We start from the raw sequence: 27,178 nt of genomic DNA on the forward strand, positions 1-27,178 counted from the left end.
CTGCTGATGGGTGGGGCTGGGTTCCCTCCCTGTTGCTTGTTTTGCCTGAGGTGACCCAACACTGGAGCCTACCCAGCTCTTTGGTGGGGCTAATGTTGGACTCTGGGAGGGCTCGCACCAAGGAGTACTTCCCTGAACTTCTGCTGCCAGTGTCCTTGTCCCCACGTTGAGCCCCAGCCACCCCCTGCCTCTGCAAGAGACCCTCCAATACTAGCAGGTAGGTCTGGTTCAGTCTCCTATGGGGTCACTGCTCCTTCCCCTGGGTCCTGATGCGCACACTATTTTGTGTGTGCCCTCCAAGAGTGGAGTCTCTGTTTCTCCCATTCTTGTCGAAGTCCTGCAATCAAATCCCGCTAGCCTTCAAAGTCTGATTCTCTAGGAATTCCTCCTCCTGTTGCCAGACCCCCAGGTTGGGAAGCCTGATGTGGGGCTCAGAACCTTCACCTCAGTGTGTGGACTTCGGTGGTATAAGTCTTCTCCAGTTTGTGAGTCACCCACCCAGCAGTTATGGGATTTGATTTTATTATGATTGCGCCCCTCCTGCCATCTCATTGTGGCTTCTCCTTTGTCTTTGGATGTGAGATATCTTTTTTGGTGAGTTCCAGTGTCTTCCTGTTGATGATTGTTCAGCAGTTAATTGTGATTCCGGTGCTCTTGCAAGAGGGAGTAACTGTTTCATTGGTTTTTTAAGTCACAGTTTTTCATATTTCTGATAATAAGATATATTTATAATTGAAAGTATTATATATTTAATTCTTTAATTTACTGTGGAGCTTTCATTGATGGTTAACCACTTTGTTTATTTTGAATCATCAAATCAAGGTCACTATTAGAAATAATTTTTTTGAAATAATTGTTTAAAACTTTTCAGTTCCTTAGTTTATTATTTTGTACAGCAAGAATTTCATTGATAATTTTTTATATGTCAAGTATTAGTCTAGGTATTGAGTATGCCCAGAAGAATAGTACATAATTTCTTGCCTTCCAGGGAGTTTATAATTTAGTGCCGTGACCTCCAAAGAGGCTACTTCCACAACAGTTCATTGGAATTTGGAAAGAAAATTGGAGAACTCCTGTTTAATCTTAATCTATTATTCAATTTTTGTCTGTTTTATAACATATTATACAGTTGTGCATGTATGCAATTTATTAAAAATTAATATGCATATATTATACACAATTGTTCGGATATGTGTTTAGATTGGATACAAAATCAAAAGAAATTTGCAGGGACTTCCCTGGCGGTCCAGTGGTTAGCACTCCATGCTTCCACTACAGGGGGCATGGGTTTGATCCCCGGTCGGCGAACTAAGATCCCGCATGCTGTACGGTCAAAAGAAACAAAAAAAAAAGAAATTTGCAGACCAGTGGTCTTACGAATGGGGATGTAAATGTAAAGAAATATTATAATAGTATCATAAGTATAATGTCAAAGATATAGAAATATATGAGAGGTACCAGAGAGGTGAGAATATTCCAGTTTACCCTGGGTATACTTGAGTTATTTGAAGTGTGGACTTGTAGACAGAGAAAGTGATACAGATTAATTTTGAAGGAGTGAGCCTTAGAAGTCAGGAGCATTAGATGGTTTTTAGTGTACTTGATGTATGGTGAGATGTGAGACATAGCAGGAAATGAGAATGGATTAGTGGGTAGGAGCCCAGATTACTTGAATAAGGCATTTTAGCTTAGTTCTTTGTTCTGTATATAATAGGACACTACTGAAGGGTTTTAGTTATGGTAATGATATGATCATATTTTTATTGTTTTGAAGGATAACTCCACTGGCAGCGTGGATAGTGTTTTGAAGTGAGAAAGAACTCAAAACAGGGAGGCCAGTTAGTCAATAGTTATTGAGCACTTCCTGTAGTCTATTCTCAACGATTCAACACCTATCTATCAGGAGCTTCCTTTATGATAGGCAACACAGATTTGAAGGTGAACTTGATTTCAATTTATTCTAGTTGTTTTGGTGAATTTTAAAGTGAAGAGTATCTAGGAGGGAATTTAGACTACTTACAATTTTTTTAAAACAATTTTTAGAGTTTTAATTTTATTTCTTAAAAAGAGGGCTTGCTTGTTTCACTTTAATTTTATAGGGGTCTCAATTCATCTAATAAATAAGCCTAACATTTTAGGTTTTTCAACCTTGTTGATGACATAGGTGACATGGAAAAGTTTGCACATGGACTGTGTGGTTATTTACTAACATTTCTTCAGTAAATACCCTTTATAAACAGTTGTATGCCTTTATGTAAAGGGAACATACTCTACCTTATACCTAGCTCTTGCTCACTTGTCTTGCTCCTGATTCTTTGCCGAGTATCAAAATTGTCATCCTTCCAAAGTTGAGAAAAAGTCATCCTTGAGGCATATTTAATGTTCACAGATTAAGCAAGTGTTGCCACCCCTTTGTAAACAGTAGATTGGGTAAAATGTTAGGTTGAGTGATATAGATTAGAGAAGAGGAAGAAGGCACAAAAGATGGGGAAAATGCATAGAAGTGTGTCCAATTGCAGAATAAAGAAAAGGGTACTTGATATACCATTGAGGTGATGCTGCTAATCCGGACCACTGCTGTCACCCAGGTGACATGTTATAGCTGTATTTGTATATACCATTAGCAGAGGACAAGCCCCTACCCTCAGCTCATACAAAAGTATACATGTGCTTTTTATTTCATGGTTCAAACCATATATATATACCATAATATATATACTGTATATATACATATGGGGGAAGAAAAAAACTTTTGTTTTTGAATATATCATATAAACCTTTTCTATATTAGTTTTCAGAGTTGAGAATGTATTTGTTTAATAAATATCTTCTACTTCTTGAAGGCTGTAAAATGTTAGCACTTTAAAGAACAAAAAACATTATAGGTGACTTTTTTGCTTATTTTGGTGTGTTGTTTGCTTGTACTCTCCTGACTATGTGGATTTTAGTTTTTACACAGGTTTTACTAATTCATGTAAATAATAAAAATGATTAGTGAGTATATTAATACTTTAACTCAGATGTGAAAACTTTGGATCAATTTATATTTGAGGAGATTTATACCATTTTCCCATACTCTTTTATATATTTATAATTAAAATAAGTAACTGTGTATGTGTGTGCTTTTGCATGTTTAGGTATGCTTCTGTCATTAGTCAAATTAATTATCAGGGCTGGCATGTACGGTTGTTCATGCTATACACTGGGCAACTCCAAAGGATGCTGTTTATATAGACTGCTATGTATAGTGTATCAGCCCGATAATTATGCTGATAAAATAGTTTTTAGTGTTGAAATTTAAACAATTGTCTTGTTTAATTCAGGCACAGCCAGTTGGAGATTGTGATTTTAATATTCGTCTGCAGTGTATAGAACGAGAAATAATAAATCCTCGACATGAAAAAATGAAGACGGGGCTCATTGACAAAACACAGGAACCATTTCGTGTCAGAAATAAGCCATTTTTTGACATCCATGCTTCAAGAAAGGTAAAGTTTTCTAATTAATACTTGCAGTGTAACAAAATTCAGCTTGCAAAAGGAATATGAATGACATTTTGAGGCCCACTTGTGTTGATTTTTCCAGAAATTACTTGAATTGAATATAGCACTATATTGGACAAACATGTATAAATTCCAAAGTCTGCTCTTTAGCAAGATCCTTTTTTTTTTTTTTAAATTGAAGTATAGTTGATTTACAATGTTGTGTTAGTTTCTGGTGTACAGCAAAGTAGTTCATATATATATATATATTTTTTTTTTTCTTTTTCGGATTCTTTTCCATTATAGCTTATTACATGGTATTGAGTATAGTGCCCTGTGCTATAACTGTAGATCCTTGTTGTTTACCTATTTTATTTTAGTAAAATTCTTAGTGACAGAAACTTAAGTTAGGTTACTTCCTTGTTTTCCTTTCTTTTCTTTTTTCTAAAAAAAATATTTATTTATATATTTATTTGGCTGCGCCAGGTCTTAGCTGTGGAACGCAGGATCTTTGTTGCTGCGTGCAGGGTCTCCGTTGTGGTGTTCTGGATCTTTACTTGTGGTATGTGGGCTCTTAGTTGGGGCATGTGGGATCTAGTTCCCTGACTAGGGATTGAACCTGGGACCCCTGTGTTGGGAGCACGGAGTCTTAACCCCTGGACCACCAGGCAAGTCCCCCTTGTTTCTTATAATAGTTTTTGATTCATGGCTATTGGTTCATATTATGTTTTTTAAAAAGCTGTAAACAGGATAGAATTATAAAGAGTGAAAATCACCTTTTAAGCCTTCTGGAGGTGAACAGTGTTTACTACGTAGTCTTATTTTAAAAATTAATTTACATAGATATATACATACACATGGAAGGTTTTCATTTGTTATTTATTTTTGTTTTTTTGACACTGAAAACCCGAGACTTATTTCACTTAACAACACAACTTGGAAATATTTCCATGTCATGTAAAGAGATTTATTAACTGCCACATAGTATTTGACAGTAAAGATGCACCATGGAGTTATTATGTTTTGGAAGAGGGGTGGTTATGATAGAATAATATAGGAAATATAGCAATGTAAGCAATTAAATGTTTTAAACTTTTTTCTAATATAATCTCACAAGTTAGATGATGTAAGTTTTTGTTGTATTTTAACTTCTTCTCAAGTCCACTCAATTTGGTATTAGCCCTTGGATGTAATATTAGCAGTAATCTCAGCACTGTTGAATGCCTATCTTTTCTTCTCAACAAATACAAAGTTATCATTCTACTTTCATTTATTTTGCATAATGCCTGCTTGGCATGGGACTGTTGGTTGACTTCTGGTGCCATGGCCTTCCCACAGTTCACTGCTCGCCTTTTGTGTCTGTTTTGGCAGCAGGAATATTATAGGGGTGCCTAAAAGAGCCATACAATTTTGTGCCCTGCCCAGTCGGTAGGGTAAGGATAATGTTAACACTGAACATGGGTCACACCTTTCTAAATTTTTAATACAGTGTAAAAGTTGGTCAGAAGCCAAATTGTTTCAGTTTGCATTCGTTTTTAAAAAAAAGTATTTTGACAGCTTGTGCTGTCATAATTCAAAGTTCAGCATTTAAGAAAATGTGTCTTAGTGTAGTTTTATTAGTCAGAATCAGTGCTGCTTAGAAATGCTTAGAAAATTGTTCTTTAGGGATCTGAGGTATATAGTTATGTCGAACAACTTTTCATGTAGTTTTTCACTAGAAAAAATGATGCTCTAATTTTTTTCCTTTCTACTTAGCTTATATAACCACCCTTCGAAATCATCATAGGAAATTCTATTTTTTAAGCAGTTCTAATATTTGGAATTTTAAATATAAGTCTCCTCTTCCCTCCTTTTCAGTTTTTACTGTTATTTTTTGTCCTCAATTTCTCTTACCAAAGTGTAAAGTTGTAGAATACAGAGGGAAAGCATATTTTGCAGCAGAGTTGGTCTAAAGGGTAAGACTGTAGACCAGTTATAGAATAGTAGCTACGATTGACAGGTTATTGCTCTAGAGTTGCTTATTATTTTTATCTTTGCTAATGGGAATTGTAAAACAGTGGTGTTATGAATGATGCAGCATTTGTCAGGGAAGTACGTACCATTTTTATGAGAAAGGCTAGTTTTTATGTGGTTTTTGACAAAATTTACAACTCTGAAAAATGCATACTTTTGGGTAGAAAACAGTAGAATTTCATTTCTATCTATAAAAACTTGAAGATAACTTTGATTTTAGGAGTTTATTAACATAACTCTATAAACAACCTCTCCATTTTGTTGAATTTGATCCGTCAAACTAGTGAAGGGATAATGAGTTGTTTAATTTTTAACTTAATATACATACATGGGTATTAGAATACAGCATCCTAAATAGTAATAAGAAGTAGCAGTTTCTTAAATTACAACTTTATTTGCATTTCCAGTTTGAAGGCTAATTAAAAAAGAATTATTTGAATAGATTAAATGTGGTTAACAAAATTTTAAAAGTCAGACAGACAGCAGATAGTTTCTATTTATCATCATCTCAGAAGAGTAACCATTGCTATTAGCATTTATTGTATCCATCAGAATTTCTTTATCCATGTGCAAGCAATACATTTATTTATATTCTTACCACCCTTACCCGAGAGATGATTCTTAATGCCCTTTTCTGTACTTACTTTTTTTTACTTAATTTATTTTGAGTCCCCTTGCCCCAGTTTTGGTACATGGAGATCTCCTTCAATCTTTTTTTTTAATAGATGCACAGATTTCCATCTTATCAGTGTACCATAATTTAATTAACTAATCCATAGTCATAGACATTTGGGTTGTTTTTAGCCTGTTGATAGGTTTTTGTTTGTTTGATTTGCATATGGATATCCAGTTGTTTCTGCACCAAGTATTGAAGAGATGGTCCTTTTTTCATTGAATTTCTTTTGCATCTTTATAAAAAATAAGTTGTCATGTATGTATGGGACTATTGCTAGATGTTCTGTTCTATGCCCTTGATCTGTTTTATCTGTCTTTGTGGTAGTACTGTCTTGATTACTTCTGTTTATAATAAAGATTGAAATCAGACAGACTTGATCTTCCAACTTCCTACTTCATTTTTGAAGTTGTTTTGCCTCTTCTAGGCCTTGTGTTTTCATTGAATTCTCTTGTTCCATCTGATTCTTGTTTATAATTATTTTTCAGTTGATCCTCTTGGATTTTCTGAGTATCCAGTCATATTAGATGTAAATTGACATAGTTTTACTCTTCCTTCGTTCCTTCCTTCGTTCCTTCCTTCCTTCCTTCCTTCCGTCCTTCCTTCCTTCCTTCCCTTTCTTTCAACATCTTTATTGGAGTATAATTGTTTTACAATGGTGTGTTAGTTTCTGCTGTATAGCAAAGTGAATCAGCTATACATAAACATATATCCCCATATCCCCTCCCTCTTGCGTCTCCCTCCCACCTTCCCTAGCCCACCCCTCTAGGTGGACACAAGGCACCGAGCTGATCTCCCTGTGCTATGTGGCTGCTTCCCACTAGCTATCTCTTTTACATTTGGTAATGTATATATGTCCATGCCACTCTCTCACTTTGTCCCAGCTTACCCTTCCCCCTCCCCATGTCCTCAAGTCCATTCTCTATGTCTGCGTCTTTATTCCTTTCCTGCCCCTAGATTCTTCAGAACCTTTTCCTTTTTTTTTTTTCGATTCCATATATATGTGTTAGTATAGGATATTTATTTTTCTCTTTCTGACTTACTTCACTCTGTATGACAGACTCTAGGTCCATCCACCTCACTACAAATAACTCCATTTCATTTCTTTTTATGGCTGAGTAATATTCCATTGTATATATGTGCCACATCTTCTTTATCCATTCATCTGTTGATAGACACTGAGGTTGCTTCCATATCCTGGCTATTGTAAATAGTGCTGTAATGAACATTGTGGTACATGACTCTTTTTGAATTATGGTTTTCTCAGAGTATATGCCCAGTAGTGGGATTGCTGGGTCGAATGGTAGTTCTAGTTTTAGTTTCTTAAGGAACCTCCATACTGTTCTCCATAGTGGCTGTATCAATTTACATTCCCACTAACAGTGCAAGGGGTTCCCTTTTCTCCACACCTTCTCCAACATTTATTGCTTGTAGATTTTTTAATGATGGCCATTCTGACTGGTGTGAGGTGATAACCTCATTGTAGTTTTGATTTGCATTTCTCTAATGATTAGTGATGTTGAGCTAAAGTGTTTCATGTGTTTGTTGGCAATCTGTATATCTTCTTTGGAGTAATGTCTATTTAGATCTTCTGCCCATTTTCAGATTGGGTTGTTTGTTTTTTTGATATTGAGCTGCATGAGCTGCTTGTAAATTTTGGAGATTAATCCTTTGTCAGTCGCTTCATTTGCAAATATTTTCTCCCATTCTGAGGGTTGTCTTTTTGTGTTGTTTATGGTTTCCTCTGCTGTGCAAAAGCTTTGAAGTTTCATTAGGTCCCATTTGTTTATTTCTGTTTCTATTTCCATTTCTCTAGGAGGTGGGTCAAAAGGATCTTGCTGTGATTTATGTCATAGACTGTTCTGCTTATGTTTTCCTCTTAGAGTTTCAGTGTCTGGCCTTACATTTAGGTCTTTAATCCATTTTGAGTTTATTTTTGTGTATGGTGTTAGGGAGTGTTCTAATTTCATTCTTTTACATGTAGCTGTCCAGTTTTCCCAGCACCACTTATTGAAGAGGCTGTCTTTTCTCCATTGTATACTCTTGTCTCCATTACCAAAGATAAGGTGACCATATGTGTGTGGGTTGATCTCTGGGCTTTCTATCCTGTTCCATTGATCTATATTTCTGTTTTTGTGCCAGTACCATACTGTCTTGATTACTGTAGCTTTGTAGTATAGTCTGAAGTCAGGGAGCCTGATTCCGCCAGCTCTGTTTTTCTTTCTCAAGATTGCTTTGGCTATTCAGGGTCTTTTGTGTTTCCATACAAATTGTGAAATTTTTTGTTCTAGTTCTGTAAAAAATGCCATTGGTAGTTTGATAGGGATTACATGGAATCTGTAGATTGCTTTGGGTGGTATAGTCATTTTCACAATGTTGATTCTTCCAATCCAAAAACATGGTATATCTCTCCATCTGTTTGTATCCTGTTCAATTTCTTTCATCAGTGTCTTGTAGTTTTCTGCATACAGGTCTTTTTTCTCCTTAGGTAGGTTTATTCCTAGGTATTTTATTCTTTTTGTTGCAGTGGTAAATGGGAGTGTTTCCTTAATTTCTCTTTCAGATTTTTCATCATTAGTGTATAGGAATGCAAGAGATTTCTGTGCATTCATTTTGTATCCTGTAACTTTACCAGATTCATTGATTAGCTCTAGTAGTTTTCTGGTGGCACCTTTAGTTTTCTGGTGGCACCTCTCTATGTATAGTATCATCATGTCATCTGTAAACAGTGACAGTTGTACTTCTTTTCCAATTTGTATTCCTTTTATTTCTTTTGCTTCTCTGATTGCTGTGGCTAGGACTACCAAAACTATGTTGAATAATAGTGGTGAGAGTGGACATCCTTGTCTTGTTCCTGATCTTAGAGGAAATGCTTTCAGTTTTTCACCATTGAGAATGATGTTTGCTGTGGGTTTGTCGTATATGGCCTTTATTATGTTGAGGTAGGTTCCCTCTATGCCCACTTTCTGGAGAGTTTTTATCATAAATAGGTGTTGAATTTTGGCAAAAGGTTTTTCTGCATCTACTGAGATGATTATATGGTTTTTATTCTTCAATTTGTTAATATGGTGTATCACATTGATTGATTTGCGTATATTGAAGAATCCTTGCATCCCTGGGATAAATCCCACTTGATCGTGGTGTATGATCCTTTTAATGTGTTCCTGGATTCTGTTTGCTAGTATTTTGTTGAGGATTTTTGCATCTATATTCATCAGTGATATTGGTCTGTAATTTTCTCTTTTTGTAGTGTCTTTGTCTGGTTTTGGTATCAGGGTGATGGTGGCCTCATAGAATGAGTTTGGGAGTGTTCCTTCCTCTGCAATGTTTTGGAAGAGTTTGAGAAGGATGGGTGTTAGCTCTTCTCTAAATGTGTGATAGAATTCACCTGTGAAGCCATCTGGTCCTGGGCTTTTGTTTGTTGGAAGATTTTTAATCACAGTTTCAAATTCAGTGCTTGTGATTATTCTGTTTATATTTTCTATTTCTTCCTGTTTCAGTCTCGGGAGGTTGTGCATTTCTAAGAATTTGTCCATTTCTTCCAAGTTGTCCATTTTATTGGCATATAGTTGCTTGTAGTAATCTCTCATGATCCTTTGTATTTCTGCAGTTTCAGTTGTTACTTCTCCTTTTTCATTTCTAATTCTATTGATTTGAGTCTTCTCCCTCTTTTTCTTGATGAGTCTGGCTAGTGGTTTATCAATTTTGTTTATCTTCTCAATGAACCAGCTTTTAGTTTTATTGATCTTATCTATTGTTTCCTTCATTTCTTTTACATTTATTTCTGATCTGATCTTTATGATTTCTTTTCTTCTGCTAGCTTTGGGGGTTTTTTGTTCTTGTTTCTTTAATTGCTTTAGGTGTAATATTAGGTTGTTTATTTGAGATGTTTCTTGTTTCTTGAGGTAGGATTATATTGCTATAAACTTCCATCTTAGAACTGCTTTTGCTGTATCCTATAGGCTTTGGGTCGTTGTGTTTTCACTGTCATTTGTTTCTAGGTAGTTTTTGATTTCCTCTTTGATTTCTTCAGTGATCTCTTGGTTATTTAGTAGTGTATTGTTTAGCCTCCATGTGTTAGTAGTTTTTACAGAGTTTTTCCTCTAATTGATATCTAGTTTCATAGTGTTGTGGTTGGAAAAGATACTTGTTACAATTTCAGTTTTTTAAAATTTACCAAGGCTTGATTTGTGACCCAGGATATGATGTATCCTGGAGAATGTTCCATGACCACTTGAGAAGTGTATTCTGTTGTTTTTGGATGGAATGTCCTATAAATATCATTTAAGTCCATCTTGTTTAACGTATCATTTTTTTTTTAAACGGATAGGCAAAGCACACTCAGCCCAAATCAATTTAATCATTGTTCTCCCTGTAGTTTTTATTAATTAATTAATTTATTTATTTTTGGCTGTGTTGGGTCTTCGTTTCTGTGCGAGGTCTTTCTCTAGTTGCGGCGAGCGGGGGCCACTCCTCATCGCGGTGTGCGGGCCTCTCACTGTCACGGCCTCTCTTGCTGCAGAGCACAAGCTCCAGACACGCAGGCTCAGTAGCTGTGGCTCACGGGCCCAGTTGCTCCGCGGCATGTGGAATCTTCCCAGACCAGGGCTCGAACCTGTGTCCCCTGCATTAGCAGGCAGATTCTCAACCACTGCGCCACCAGGGAAGCCCTAATGCATTTAAAGCTTGTGTTTCCTTATTTATTTTCATTTTGGTTGATCTGTCCATTGGTGAAAGGGAGGTGTTAAAGTCCCCTACTATGATTGTGTTACTGTGTATTTCCTCTTTTATGGCTGTTAGCATTTGCCTTAAGTATTCAGGTGCTCCTATGTTGGGTGCATAAATATTTACAATTGTTATATCTTCTTCTTGGATTGATCCCTTGATCATTATGTAGTGTCCTTCTTTGTCTCTTGTAATAGTCTTTGTTTTAAAGTCTGTTATGTCTGATATGAGAATTGCTACTCCAGCTTTCTTTTGATTTCCATTTGCATGGAATATCTTTTTCCATCCTCTCACTTTCAGTCTGTATGTGTCCCTAGTTCTGAAGTGGGTCTCTTGTAGACAGCATATATATGGGTCTTGTCTATGTGTATGTCTTTGGTTGGAGCATTTAATCCATTTACATTTAAGGCAGTTTTCGATATGTGTGTTCCTATTACCAGTTTTTAATTGTTTTGGGTTTGTTATTGTAGGTCTTTTCCTTGTCTCATGTTTCCTGCCTAGAGAAGTTCCTTCAGGATTTGTTGTAAAGCTGGTTTGGTGGTGCGGAATTCTCTTAGCTTTATTTTGTCTGTAAAGGTTTTAATTTCTCCGTCAAATCTGAATGAGATCCTTGCCGGGTAGAGTGATCTTGGTTGTAGGTTTTTCTTTGTCATCACTTAAAATCTGTCCTGCCACTCCCTTCTGGCTTGCAGAGTTTCTGCTGAAAGATCAGCTGTTAACCTTATGGGGATTCCCTTGTATGTTATTTGTTGTTTTTCCCTTGCTGCTTATAATATTTTTTCTTTGTATTTAATTTGTGATAGTTTGATTAATATTTGTCTTGGCATGTTTCTCCTTGGATTTATCCTGTCTGGCACTCTGTGTGCTTCCTGTACATGATTGACTATTTCCTTTCTCATATTAGGGTAGTTTTCAAGTATAATCTCTTCAAATATTTTCTCAGTCCCTTTCTTTTTCTCTTCTTCTTCTGGGACCGCTATAATTCGAATGTTGGTGCGTTTAATGTTTTACCAGAGGTCTCTGAGACTGTCCTCAATTCTTTTTTTTTTTTTTGTGTGTGTGTGTGTCTGTGCACACGCATCTCAGTGTCACTTTTTTTTCACACACACACACTGTATTTTATTTTTAAAAGAGATAAATAGACTGACACCAAGCATTGTACATGGATGACCACAACAAAAGCAACAATGATTGCAATTACCAAACATGAAACACACTCATACTATGTCATAATATTGACATTCAGTCCAGTAATCCTCCACTGTAACAACTCCTTTACTTTGCAGTGAAAATTGATTTGTATATTCTTTGCCTCTGAGTCCTTGTGGGATTTTTTTTTTTTTTTAAATTCAGACAGAAAGTCACAAAAATTATACTCATCCTTATCAGTTCACTCAGTCCCATGTAATTAATTTTTTTTTTTCATCTTGATCTTTTGTTAGCACTTTTATGAGTTCATCAGTTTTTCATTAGAGTTCTGAAAATGCTTATTCATTCAGTTCAGCAGTACAGTCAGTTACCAGAAACCTGTACTTGTCAGAGTCTTTTCCATGAATTTCTTAAAGATGAAACCCTTTTATAGGAACATATTTGCAAAAGCATCAGAGTACACCCAGAACTGTCTGTAATTGACAAAAGACTTGAAAATGACCACAGTTAAAGATTTGATGAAAGTTCATAATAATGCAGTTGACAAGAAAATTAGTTATTTCTGAGATATACATTTTAAGGTAATAACTAGGATTATGACTTATAACATTATACCAGAACATATAAGATTTTTAGAAATTTCATATAATGTCTGAAACATTTATATTAACATATTTCCATACAAATAACCCAATGAAAGTTTAGTATTGGTTGTTTTGTTTGTTTGTTTTTTTATACTGCAGGTTCTTATTAGGCATCAATTTTATACACATCAGTGTATACATGTCAATCCCAATCGCCCAATTCAGCACACCACCATCCCCACCCCACCGCAGTTTTCCCCCCTTGGTGTCCACATGTCCGTTCTCTACATCTGTGTCTCAACTTCTGCCCTGCAAACCGGCTCATCTGTACCATTTTTCTAGGTTCCATATACATGAGTTAATATACGAAAGAAAAATATACTCTTTTTTCTTTATTCTGCTCTGCAGTAGTTATTTCCAGTATTTTATCTTCCAAGTCACATATCCGTTCTTATGCTTCAGTTATTCTGCTATTGATTCCTTGTAGAGAAATTTTAATTTCACTTATTGTGTTGTTCATCATAGTTTGTTTGCTCTTTAGTTCTTCTAGGTCCTTGTTAAACGTTTCTTGTATTTTCTCCATTCTATTTCCAAGATTTTGGATCATCTTTACTGTTATTACTCTGAATTCTTTTTCAGGTAGACTGCCTATTTCCTCTTCATTTGTTTGGTCTGGTGGGTTTTTACCTTGCTCCTTCATCTGCTTTGTATTTCTCTGTTTGCTCATTTTGCTTAACTTACTGTGTTTGGGGTCTCCTTTTCTCAGGCTGCAAGTTTGTAGTTCCCATTTTTTTTGGTGTCTGCCCCCAGTGGCTAAGGTTGGTTCAGTGGGTTGTGTAGGCTTCCTGGTGGAGGGAACTGGTACCTGTGTTCTGGTTGATGAGGATGGATCTTGTCTTTTTGGTGGGCAGGACCACGTCCAGTGGTGTGTTTTGGGGTGTCTGTGAACTTACTATGATTTTAGGCAGCCTCTCTGCTAATGGGTGGGGTTGTGTTCCTGTCATTCCAGTTGTTTGGCATAGGGTGTCCAGCACTCTAGTTTGCTGGTTGTTGAGTGAAGGTGGGTCTTAGCGTTGAGATGGAGATCTCTGGGAGAGCTTTTGCTGTTTGATATTACATGGGGCCAGGAGGTCTCTGGTGGATCAATGTCCTGAACATGGCTCTCCCACCTCAGAGGCTCAGGCCTGACACCTGGCTGAAGCACCAAGGCTGTCAGCCACCCAGCTCAGAAGAAAAGCGAGGAAAAAAAAAAAAAGAATGAAAAATAAAATAAAGTTATTAAAATAAAAAAATATTATTAAAAAATAAAAAAATAAAAAAGTAATTAAAAAAAAGAAAGAGCAACCAAACTAAAAAACATCCACCACTGATAACAAGCACTAAAAGCTATACTAAAAAAAAAAAAAAAAAAAAGACAGACAGAACCCTAGAACACATGGTAAAAGCAAAGCTATACAGACAAGATCACACAAAGAAGCATACACATACACACTCATAAAAGGAGAAAAAGGAAAAAATATATATATACATAAAAAAAAAGGAAGAAGGAAACCCAATCAATAAAGAAATCTACCAGTGATAATAAGCTGTAAATACTAAACTAAGATAAATATAAAACCAGAAACAAATAGATGCAGAAAGCAAACCCCAAGTCTACATTTGATCCCAAAGTCCACCGCCTCAATTTTGGTATGATTCGTTGTGTATTCAGGTATTCCACAGATGCAGGGTACATCAAGTTGATTGTGGGGATTTAATCTGCTGCTCTTGAGGCTGCTGGGAGAGTTTTCCCTTTCTCTTGTTTGTTTGCACAGCTCCCGGGGTTCAGCTTTGGGTTTGGACCCACCTCTGCGTGTAGGTCGCCTGAGGGCGTCTGTTCTTCGCTCAGACAGGACGGGGTTAAAGGAGCAGCTGATTCGGGGACTCTCGCTCACTCAGGCCGTGGGGAGGGAGGGGTACGGATGGGGGGCCAGCCTGTGGCGGCAGAGGCCAGTGTGACGTTGCAGCAGCCTGAGGCACGCCGTGTGTTCTCCCGGGGAAGTTTTCCCTGGATCACAGGGCCCTGGCAATGGCGGGCTGCACTGGCTCCTGGGAGGGGAGGTGTGGAGAGTGACCTGTGCTCGCACACAGGCTTCTTGGTGGCGGCAGCAGCAGCCTTAGCATCTCATGCCCGTCTCTGGGGTCCACACTGATAGCCATGGCTCACGCCCGTCTCTGGAGCTTGTTTAGGCGGTGCTCTGAATCCCCTTCCTCGCACACCCCAAAACAATGGTCTCTTGCCTCTTCGGCAGCTCCAGACCTTTTCCCGGACTCCCTCCCGGCTAGCTGTGGTGCACTAGCCCCCTTCAGGCTGTGTTCATGCAGCCAACCCCAGTCCTCTCCCTGGGGTCCGACCTCCAAAGCCCGAGCCTCAGCTTCCAGCCCCCGCCTGCCCCGGCGGGTGAGCAGACAAGCCTCTCGGGCTGGTGAGTGCTGGTCGGCACCACTCCTCTGTGCTGGAATCTCTCCGCTTTGCCCTCTGCACCCCTGTTGCTGCGCTGTCCTCTGTGGCTCCAAAGCTTCGCCCCTCCGCCACCCGCCGTCTCCGCCAGTGAAGGGCCTTCCTAGTGTGTGGAAACTTCCTCCTTCACAGCTCCCTCCCAGAGGTGCAGGTCCCGTCCCTATTCTTTGTCTCCGTTTTTTCTTTTTTCTTTTGCCCTACCCAGGTACGTGGGGAGTTTCTTGCCTTTTGGGAAGTCTGAGGTCTTCTACCAGCGTTCAGTAGGTGTTCTGTAGGAGTTTTTCCACATGTAGCTGTATTTCTGATGTATTTGTGGGGAGGAAGGTGATCTCCACGTCTTAACTCTTCCGCCATCTTGAAGCTATCTCTTTAGTTTTTTTATACATTAACTTTTCTCGTGTCTAATTCAGTTACACACAAGTACAATTTTAAATTGTAGTAATAGTTATAGAGATCCTTGTCTTGTTCCTGATTTGAGTGGGAATGTTTCTAGTGTTTCTTTAAAGTATCATATGCTGTCTTTGAGTCTGAAATCTATTTTATCAGATTTAGCAAGTGTATGTTTGGTTCTATTTTACTGAGTCATTTTACTTTTAATCAAGAATAGGTATTCAATGTTTTCCAATTGCTTTTTATCTACTATAGATAGAATACTGTTTTTTTTTTTCCTGCTTAGATTTGTTTATTTTATGTATTAAATGGAAATATATCCTAACACTGAAGCTTTCTTTTGTTCCTGGGATAAGCCCTACTTAGTCTTAATATATTATTTTTAATTTACTTTTTGAAAAGACTTTATTTTTGGAGCAGTTTTAGGTTCACAACAACATTGAAAGGAAGGTACAGAGACTTCTCATCTGCCTCTAGCCACCACACATGCATAGCCGTCTTCTTTGGTAAAGTCCACATTTTTTCTTTAATGTGACTAAGCCTGAACTGGGATAATTTCCCATTTGCAAAGTTCTGTTTCTGCTAAGTTATTTCTACTAAGTTGTCTTTCTTCATTTCCTGCTTGTCTGCCTCTGTCCACTTCTCCACACCTTTCCCTTAGGGGTAGTTAGTTATGTCCCCTGCAGGGTTGTATGTAGTTAGGATGTAGTGGAATACCATGCAAGGAGTCGATCTTGAATGGTTTTAGGAAATTATGCTTGATTAAAAGAAATAAGCAAGACTCCATCCTCCTCTTTCATCTCACACACTCAAATTAAAAAGAAAAAAAAAAAAGGAAAAGGAAAGGAAAAACAAAAGACCTAATAATCTCTTAATAGTTTCTAGCAGTGAATTTATTGCTTTTCTCTGCTTGGAGAAATTGGAGTCATTTCACTTTCTCATGTCCAGTTTGACTGCTTTATTAAAATTCTGTGGAAAATATTTTTACAATGATTTATTTATTACTGTTTTGAAAGTAAAATATTTGCTATGTAGGATGAAAGAGTAATAAATGTGAAGATCTCCTCTCTAATAACTGTTGAGAGGATTAAGCAGAGAATTACAAAAGCTTTTTTTTTTTTTTAGTACATTTAATTTCAAGGCCATGTACTCATCTAGTTTAATAAGGATTTTATAAATATTCATCTATTATTTTCTTGCATACTTTGCTAGGTAGGAAGTTTAGGTTTTATGTATGTATGTATTTCATCTGGCATTCAGATTTACTTTCTAGGTATTGCCTTTTCTGTCTTTTCTCAGTTTATCCTGAAATATAAATTTATGGTTCTTGTTTGTCTAAAACTAGTAGTTCATAAAGAAAATCTAGCCATAAAGTGTTATTTATATATATAAACGTTATATGACTTTATCAGTGTTGTATTGTTTGTATCACAGTAAAAGAAAAAGTAGGTTTGAGAGTTTGTTAGTATAACTGTGGTTGAAGAGAAGAAAAGAAACTTGCCTAAATGTGAAGAACTGTTCTTCACACATAGAGATTCTCAATGATTATGCCTAATTTTTTTATGTAATTATAGATATACTGGTGAAACTATTTTGGTTTAAAGGCAGACACAAGATGAAATGAGGCTAACTTTATATATTCTCATATTTCTAGTGTTTATTTTTGTATTATCTAGCCTATTAATATGTCATTCATCATTGAAATTGAATATGGCCTGATGGATCCTTTCAACCTCATTCATTTACCATTTCAGAGGAGAATTTAAGAAAATCACCATAATGCATAATAAAGAGAATTCTTAATTGCTTTGGTATAGTGAGCCTCAAGATTTATTGTCCCAGGAAACTTCTTTTGGGGTAGTAAATCTTGTTCACTGAAACATGAAGAAATCTTTATATCTGGGGCCAAATATATTTTAAACATTTTTGTGGACTCACAATTGTTATATGGGGAAATTTCTGTATGTTTGCTCAGTATAAGAGCTCAAAAATTTTTTTACAGTTAACATCCAGGAGATAGGTATTAGTAGATTCAGAAGAAAAAATAATTATTGGCCTCTAAAGTGATTAGGAGGCAGTTTCTTTTCTAAAAAATTCTGATAGATTAATTATTCTAATCAACTGTGGTTGTGAATTTACTACAGGTTGACTTATCACACAAGTGTCTTCAATTTCAACTGAACACTTTTTTTTTTTTAAGTGTATAACTCTCGTCAGTGTGAGCCAATATTTTGGTATTAATGTCTGACCTAGTAGTTTTATTAGAATTTTAAAATGAAAGATTGAAGTTAAATAATAGCTTTTGCCCTTTCTAGTTGCATAGAAAATTAAGTGAGCCTTCTATTGATCATTGTTGAAATGATGGAGGGTACTTAGTTGCAGCACAAGTAACTTTTATAGTACATCTTTTTTTTTTTTCTAAAGAAAAAAAATTCACTGCCCTCAACACATTGCTTGAAGAGTATAGATAATTAACAATTTCAGGCTTTCTTGAAACCTGCAATTTGTGTTTCAGTTCTCCCCCAAGAACTGAAAAGATGATTATAAATTAGAATGGACTTTGAGACATGGTTGTGAAAATGTAATCTTTTGAGTGGATTAGGAAAACCAGGGACATACATTTTTTAGTTAGATTGTATTTCTTGGTTATCGAACACACATCTAGTCATTTTTATACCCCAAATAGAGCCAGTCTTACCAAAAGTAAAATATAAAAAGAATGTGTCATTGTTGAAGGATTGCAATAAAATTTTAAAATAATTTAAAAATTTCTAGGAAAATAGACTTGGGGCTCCTTATTTTATGTGCTTTACTACTTATGGCAGTAGTAAATATATTTGAATATATATTGTATAATGTTTAGTCATAGAAATTTAGTCTGTGATGATGACCTCACAGGGTGCAAGTGAAGCACTGAAGAACTTGATTGGATTGTAGGGTCACAGATTAACTAATCCTAATATGTGGCATAATCCTGTCAATCTAATTAATTGGGTGTGGTTTTACAAATACTTTCAGAAGTCACTTTAGAGAAGCCTTAAACTCATCAGTTCCAGTATGCTTGCTAATAAGGCTTAAGATTCTGAAGACAAATACATGAGAAAAAATTGTAAATCATAGGTGTGATTCTGGTGCCTGGATATCTTCCTTGACTTGTGACAGGGTTACGGCATCATAGCTTAGCTTAGCCAACCTTAAATGTGCTCAGAACATTTACATTAGCTTGCAATTGGACAGAATCATCCAACACAAAGCCTACTTTGTAATAAAGTGTTGAATAGCTTATGTAATTTATTGAGTACTGTTTCAAAAGTGAAAAACAGAATGGTTGTGTGGGTACATAAGAGTTCTACGTGTATAAGTTGTTTACCCTCATGATGACTTGGCTGACTAAGAGCTGTGGCTAGCTGCCACTGCCAGCATCACCAGGGAGTATAGTACCGTATTTTACTAACCTGGGAAAAGGGGAAAAGCTCAGAATTCAAAATTCGAAGTACAGTTTCTAGTGAATGTGTATCACTTTCAGACCATCATAAAGTTGAAAAGTAAGTAGAACCATCATAAGTTGGGGACCAGCTATATCTTGTTCTGCAGCTTTAAATAATGAAGTTTCATAATGTTATCAGAGGACTCCCTTGTTCACCCAGAACCATGTTTTCTGTACCTTGTTTTACCAAATAAGATGCTATTAATTATAAGACCATTCCCTTATTTTATGTACCACTGGATTTGAGAGACCTCTGCCAATTAAAATATGCTATATCATCAATTGTAAGATATGTCCTGTTTTCAGAGATGTGAAAAAATATGGGCTGTGAAAAAGGCAAGTATATCTTTCCTGATAGAGAGAGGGACTCCATATTTTCTCCATGCTAGCTCATAAAATTGGTTCAAATAAACCAGGTGTTTGAATAGATTAGGCTGAGATCAGAGCATCTATTTGTTTTTTACTTTGTTTTCCACCAGTGTGTGCCATCAGTCTTGCTTACTTTGTTAAACATGTGTGGAGGTTAGTGGGATATTTAAATGAAGTTTATATGAACACATGGAATGTGGCTATCATAAGTATGATGTGCAGAAGAAACATTTAAGAACAATGGTCATAATCAGAGCAATGTTGTATAACCAGTGTTTTCTGGGAAGCAATAGTGTACTGTTACTATAGAAGACCAGTATAGAATATGGTTGACCCTTGAATTACACAGGGGTTAGGGGCTCTGACTCTCTGTGGAGTCAAAAATTCCAGTATAGCTTTATAGTTGGTCCTCTGTATCCGTGGTTCTGCATCCTTGGATTCAACCACCCACGGGTCATATAGTACTGTAGTACATATTTATTGAACAATATCCACATGTAAGTGGACCTGCAGGATGGCGGCACACATGAAGAAGAAGACCATGACCCAAATGCTAAAGTCCTTGTTGTGAGTTTGATAGATGGTATTGAAAAATTAGGGTTAAAGTTAGAGTAGCTGGTGGATATGACCAGAGGATTAGGACTCTTTATACAAAAGCAGAAAGTAAAGTCTTGGAAATAGCTGTAAATTGCTATGAGAGTCTACCATCGAGATGGGGATTATGTGGAGGCATGTGTATTAGTTTCATGAGCTCTTTAAGCACCCCTTTTAGAAGTTGCCCTTTTCATTCTTTCTTCTTGGGGCTCTTTAATCCATGAGCCCCACCTGGCCTTCTCTGTTACTGTATCTGTTAGTGTAATAGACTCTTCCTACTTCAAACCTTCCTCTTAACGTCCTTTTCTTGTCTGTAGTTCATTTGAAATGCTAAGAAGTCATTTTAGAAAAAAAAGATGATTTATATCAGTGGTCCCCAACCTTTTTGGTACCAAGGACCGGTTTCTGGAAGCCAGTTTTTCCACGGACACGGGGTGGGGAGGTGGAGGGGCTGGGGGATGGTTCAGGCAGTAATGCAGGCGACGGGGAGCGATGGGGAGTGGCAGATGAAGCTTGTAGCTTGCCTGCCGCTCACCTCCGCTGTGCAGCCCGGTCCCCAGGGGTGGGGACCCCTAATTCGTATTATCCCCTTTTTCTTCTAAAAGTTTATAAAATATACTTTTGGGGGATACTTAAGGTAAGGAAGAACAGTACTCTAAATATTAAATATCTGCTCTGGTTTACACGTGTTATAATAACAGCTGTATATTTCTTTCTTTTTTTTAAATTTATTTAATTTATTTATTTATGGCTGTGTTGGGTCTTCGTTTCTGTGTGAGGGCTTTCTCTCGCTGTGGCAAGCGGGGGCCACTCTTCATCGCAGTGCGCGGGCCTCTCACCACCACGGCCTCACCTTGTTGCGGACCTCAGGCTCCAGACGCGCAGGCTCAGTAACTGTGGCTCACGGGCCCAGCTGCTCTGCGGCATGTGGGATCTTCCCAGACTAGGGCTCGAACCCGTGTCCCCTGCATTGGCAGGCAGACTCTCAACCACTGTGCCACCAGGGAAGCCCAACAGCTGTATATTTCTGAATTAAAATCTTATGGTAATTTGCCATGTTTGTTGAATTATAAACCAAAAGAAAATATGTTGAAGACATTAAAGGAATGGTATCATTATCTTTTATTTATTTATTTATTTAAATTTATTTATTTTTGGCTGTGTTAGGTCTTCGTTGCTGTGCTCAGGCTTTCTCTAGTTGTGGCGAGCGGGAGCTACTCTTTGTTGCGGTGCACGGGCTTCTCATTGTGGTGGCTTCTCTTGTTGCAGAGCATGGGCTCTAGGCTCGTGGGCTCAGTAGTTGTGGTTCCCAGGCTCTAGAATGCAGGGTCAGTAGTTGTGGCGCACAGGCTTAGTTGCTCTGCGGCATGTGGGATCTTCCCAGTCCAGGGCTCGAACCTGTGGTTAACCTGACACTTTGAGTTTATTTTCTTAATCTATTGACTTTTTTAATGATAGTATATTTGACTATGTTTTTAGGTGCTTAAAATACAGGAACAATTAGGTGTGATACTTAACCTCACAGAGATTACATTTGAATAGAGGAAGTTAAACTGTTAAATGTTGAATCATCTTACTTCTGTACAGACAGAATGTTTTAAAACTAATAGGCTGTGGGAGCACAGGTGGGGGAGATAGACTTGGATGGTGAAGGAGGGTGGAGATAGGATGAGTTAGTTATTGCTTATGTTCAGAAATAAGCCTAAGAGTGTTGTTTGTTGTTTTTTTTTTTTGAGGAACTGGAGGAAAAAAAATATGGCTACCCCCTAATTTTGATGGAATGACCAGAAAAACCAAGCTGTAAAAGAACCAAGAATGTATTGATAGTAGCTTTTAGTCCTAGCTGTGTGAGGTGAGATAACTAACTCTACTAAATCCAGATGTATGGCACGAGGAGGTTCAGAATACCTGGATGTTACTTTTTGCTGTCTGAGAAGATAGGAATTTAAGTGAAAGCCTTATATAATATGTTTAGGATTCCTTTTAGGCATATTAGACCAGACTTCTTTATACTGTAGAGTACACAACCTCTGTATCCTTGTTTGGAAATAATGAGAGAGTCTCCCCCAACTTGACCTGTGGGGTTCCCCCCACCCATCTTTTAGACTGATTTCATCTAGGAAAATAAATGAAGTTTTAAATACCCACATTCCTGGGTCACCTTTTCTAAATCTTGGTGTATTGTAAATCAGTGTTTTATCAAGATATAATTAGAATAGATTTTATTACTGATTCTAGGAGGTTCCCAAAGAGATTTTTGAATGTTATTTTCAAGTAGAATATTGAATGACTCATAGTTTTATATACTTAAGAACAAGAGTAATAAATCTAGGATGGCGATATTTTTAGTTTAAGCACATTGCTTTTCCAGTACGTAAAATCTACTTTGCTTAGTCTTACCTCTGAAACCTATCATTATGTGTCAAATACCCCATCATAAGCTATGGGCTTCTTCCACTAGTTCTATCCATTCCTTTTCCTCATTCACAAGGATTTTCCTTTCTTTCTCTAGTTGTATCCTTTGCCTTTCTTTTTGCATGTCCTTAGAATTCCTGATCTTAGCCTAGGAACTGAGTGCACATTTATGTCTGCATACGCTATATACACGTGTGCACCCTGTGAGAAGAAGAGCATGACTCACTAGGCTGAAGTAGGATGAGGCCTTTCTGGGAGAGAATATATAGGTAGATGCATAGAAGAGAACTAGTAAGAACTTTAAGTTGGACATAGGAAGCTAATGACAATATAATTAATGAAAGCAAGTGTTCTTTAAAGGTGACATAAAATTCTAGTGAACCGTGTAATTTCTTTGCTGCACTAAGTTGTTGATGAATAACAGTAAGTATAGGAAATAAAACCACTGTAACAGAGGTATAGCATATTTTGCTATTTTGTTCCTGACATATTTTTTTTAATTGAACTATAGTTGATTCATAATATTGTGATTTGAAGTATTTCATACAGTATTCTAGATATAAATCTTAGGGCATATTTTTAAATGACTTTGAACTTTCTGTGCTGTCTTAAAATTGATATAAAGAATAAGGGAAATGTTAAATGCTCTTTATATTGTGGAAAAAAAAGTTTATTTCTTTTTTCTTTTTTTTTAAACATCTTTATTGGAGTATAATTGCTTTACAGTGTTGTGTTAGTTTCTGCTGTATAACAAAGTGAATCAGCTACACATATACATATATCCCCATATCTCCTCCCTCTTGCGTCGCCCTCCCACCCCTCCAGGTGGTCACAAAGCACGGAGCTGATCTCCCTGTGTTATGCGGCTGCTTCCCACTAGCTATCTATTTTACATTTGGTAGCATATATATGTCCATGCCACTCTCTCACTTCGTCCCAGCTTACCCTACCCCCTCCCCATGTCCTCAAGTCCATTCTCTACGTCTGCGTCTTTATTCCTGTCCTGCTCCTAGGTTCTTCAGAACCATTTTGGTTTTTTTTTTAGATTCCATATATATGTCTCAGCGTACGGTATTTATTTTTCTCTTTCTGACTTACTTCACTCTGTATGACAGTCTCTAGGTCCATCCACCTCACTACAAATAACTCAATTTTGTTTCTTTTTATGGCTGAGTAATATTCCATTGTATATATGTGCCACATCTTCTTTATCCATTCATAACAAAGTTTATTTCTTAAAGTCTCATTCCATTTTTCTGGTACTTTATTAGATAAATGACATTTGGTATCCCAGTGTGGGTTGTCCTCGTCCAGAGATATTCAGTGTTTATTAAAGTTCTCCTGTGTGGTGGCTAACTGTGTCACTTTACCCATTATCTGACAGGGCACCTACGGCATCATTCTACAGTCTGCCACTTCCTGAATAGCCTCTTGGCAGTAATGCCCAACAGGGGAAGTCAGATGCTTTCCTTCTGAGGGGTATGACTTTGAGGACAGTTTAAATTGTATCAACTAGAGAAATACAGTGACAAAAAGTTACTGTAATGAGTTCAGGCAAACTGCATAGTCCCCACAAGACTGCCCTTACTTAGACACTGGCTGCAATTTTGGGGGTCCCCAGGGCCACCTTCACTTCAGATCTGCTGGTTACAAATTCTGGGGTCCCTCAGGGACTCCCACAGGTTTGATAATTTGTTAGAAGGCCTTAGAACTCAGAAAAGCACTATTATGATTACAGTTTTACTGTAATGAAAGGATACAAATTAAAATCAGCCAAAGGAAGAGTCTGGGAAGTTTTACTGTAGCAGAAGGATATAAATTAAATCCAGCCAAGGGAAGAGCCTAAGCCTAGTAGGGCAGAATCTGGGAGTGGCCCAAATTCTCTTCAGGGATTCATAGATGGTGTTACCTACTCCTGGCTAAGATGTGTGACACTACTCAGAGTATTGCCTGCTGGGGAACCTCACCCCAGCCTTTGGTGTCCAGAGTTTATATTGCAGATCAGTGACACACTACCAGCATGGCCTGACCTTTAGTGAGTGTTCAGTCCCTCCCAGAGTTTCGGGCTAATACATTTAATCTCCAGTTCCTCTGGAGGTTAGAACTGACATGGTGTGTTTCAAAGCCCCCATCATAAACCATATTGTTAGACTTTCTGGTGGCAAACCCTCCAGGCAGGCAAATATACTCTTGTCAGGTAGGGCATTCCAAGGGTCTAGAGATCACCTCCCAGTAGGGGAGGGCAAAGGCCAGACCTCTCTTTGGGTAAAGTTAATTCTTCAGTACACACCTGTTCAAACAGAGGATGTGTCTTTGAATGAGATCCATTGTTCTGCAATTTACCATATTGCTCTTTGCTTGAAAGTCTTAAATTGTATTTTATAAGTAAATTTGATTTTCCTTTATGCTCACATTGCAAATATTTAATCTCTTCTTTGGTTTCTTTATCTCTCTAATTTTTGTCCCTTTTCTTGTGACATTCAGACAGCCATTTATTTAGTTTGGTTTTATTTTTATTGCATCACTTACGTGTTTATGGCTAAGTATCCATTCTATTCTTGTATTCCTTCTAAAAGTGCTTAATATTCTTCCAAAATTAGTAGGTCATGCTTTTCTACCCATGAAGGAAATGCTCACCTGTACTTCATAGCAGCTGCAATCTGGGTAAACAATCTGGAAAACATTTAGGAGAGGTTGCCCTGAAAAAAAAAAAAAAAAAGGAACTTTAAAAACCAGGCTAAGGAAACTTGGACTGCAGGCAGTGAGGAGCATTCAAAGATTTTTTACACATGACTGGTACAATAAATTGTTTTAGAAAGGCAGTTCTGGCAGTAGTGAGTAGAAGTAGTTTCTAGGGGAGAAGAAGTTAACCTACAATCACGAAGACCAGTTAGGACTGCGTTACTGTTCTTCCCACTGGAGATCATGGAGGTAGTAAGGGACGGTTTGTGAGGCAGTTATTAACCATGAATGATGATTTTAGCTTTTAAAAACAATCTTACCCCTTTAATAATGTATGTATGCGTTAGATCAACAGCCTTTAAACAGCTCTTAAAATTTTTTATGCTTTCATTTTTTTTTTTTTTTTTAAATCCATTTTTTTTTTTTAATAGCTACTTTATTTATTTATTTATTTATTTTATTTTTGGCTGTGTTGGGTCTTCGGTTCGTGCGAGGGCTTTCTCTAGTTGCGGCAAGCGGGGGCCACTCTTCATCGCGGTGCGGGGACCGCTCTTCATCGCGGTGCGCGGGCCTTTCACTATCGCGGCCCCTCCCGTTGCGGGGCACAGGCTCCAGACGCGCAGGCTCAGCAGTTGTGGCTCACGGGCCCAGTTGCTCCGTGGCATGTGGGATCTTCCCAGACCAGGGCTCGAACCCGTGTCCCCTGCATTAGCAGGCAGATTCTCAACCACTGCGCCACCAGGGAAGCCCTATGCTTTCATTTTATACAGCTTCTTGGGATAATACATTCCATGTATTTTTGGCCTGACCTATGCTCATTGACTTTTTTTATCAGTCCTCTCACTGTGCTATTCACTTTATTTTTATTTAGCACGTGTTTGTTGAAGTGAGAGCTTACTCTGCACCAAATTGCTGTAATAGATACTGAAGATACAATGATAATAAGATGTGATTCCTGACCTCAGAATCCCCACAGCTCAGTTTGGTAGTTGGACAATTAAACAGGAAAATCCTGTGATGGAGGGGAGCGCTGGGTGCTATGAGGGTATGTTGATGGAGTATATAACCTAGACTAGAGACTAGGAGATTTCTAGGAATGTGACAACCTGGTTTAGAAAAGCCATCAAGAACATGGACTCTGGAGCCAGAATGAGTTTGGATTTTACTTCCTTGCTTTGTGACCTTGGGCAGGTTCTAAGCTTCATTCACCTTTAAAATGGGGATAATAATGGTCCCTAATTTCATAAGATTGTTTTGAAGCTAAAATGAGTTAATAGAGTTATCACTCGGTATCTGCTGGGGACTGGTTCCAGGACCCCTGTGATGCCAAAATCCTGGATGCTTAAGTTCCTTATATAAAATAATGTAGTAAAATTGGCCCTCCGTATTTGGGGTTCCACATCTCCGGCTACAGAGAGCCAGTCGTATATGTAAAATGCTTAGAGCAGTGTCTGGCGTATGGTATTATATGTGTTACCTCTTCTTCTGCTCCTGCTCTTCTTCTTATCTTCGCCCCCCCAGTGGATAATTAGTACTCAATAAACATTTGAATAAAGCCGTGGATGATAGATGAAATAATTACTTTTCTGTTCTCTCAGAAGTCTTTAAGCATCTCCACTAAAAGCACTTACTATGTGAAATGACTATTTTATGTGTGTTTAGGTCCATATTAACCAGAAGTCATAAACTGGTAGGTCCCAGAAAGATTAAGCTCATGTAAAACTTAAAAAATACTGAGTTTGTTTGTAGATGAAGATGTGCTCTCCAGTTTGTCATAGTTTTTACTAGTCCCCATTATCTTATAACCAGTCCAGTTCAGGTTCATGGCCTGGTACCTACAGGCATTTGAGTTTGGGACCTCCACACTAGATTGGACACTAGCCCTTCCAGGATAGAAACTGATTGATCTCTATTAAATCTCAAACTCTTGATAGAGTGGCTGTCAATTATTGGCACTAAACAAATGTTTGTTGAGTGAATGAATGATTTCTGAATTATGAGATTAAAAAGAAAAACTGGAAATCTGGCAAAAAGAACTTTGATTGTTCCATGAGGGTGAGTTGACTTCTACTTTGTGAAATTGTGAGGGAGTTTTGGTAGAAATAAGACTAACAA

General features: G+C 37.5%; 1 protein-coding gene across 4 annotated transcripts in view; it reads left to right on the top strand.

Annotated features, from left to right (window-relative positions):
• RNGTT (RNA guanylyltransferase and 5'-phosphatase) overlaps positions 1-27,178 on the top strand; it is a 322,597-nt gene that overhangs the window by 79,253 nt on the left and 216,166 nt on the right. For all 4 annotated transcript variants that reach the window (XM_082473970.1, XM_082473967.1, XM_082473968.1 and 1 more), the window contains exon 11: positions 3,324-3,488. In XM_082473970.1, the coding sequence (XP_082330096.1) occupies positions 3,324-3,488 (165 nt within the window). The remainder of the gene's footprint in view (positions 1-3,323; positions 3,489-27,178) is intronic.

This window comes from Balaenoptera physalus (assembly GCF_965194825.1).
Source record: "Balaenoptera physalus genome assembly, chromosome: 9".
Classification (NCBI taxonomy): Eukaryota; Metazoa; Chordata; class Mammalia; order Artiodactyla; family Balaenopteridae; genus Balaenoptera; species Balaenoptera physalus.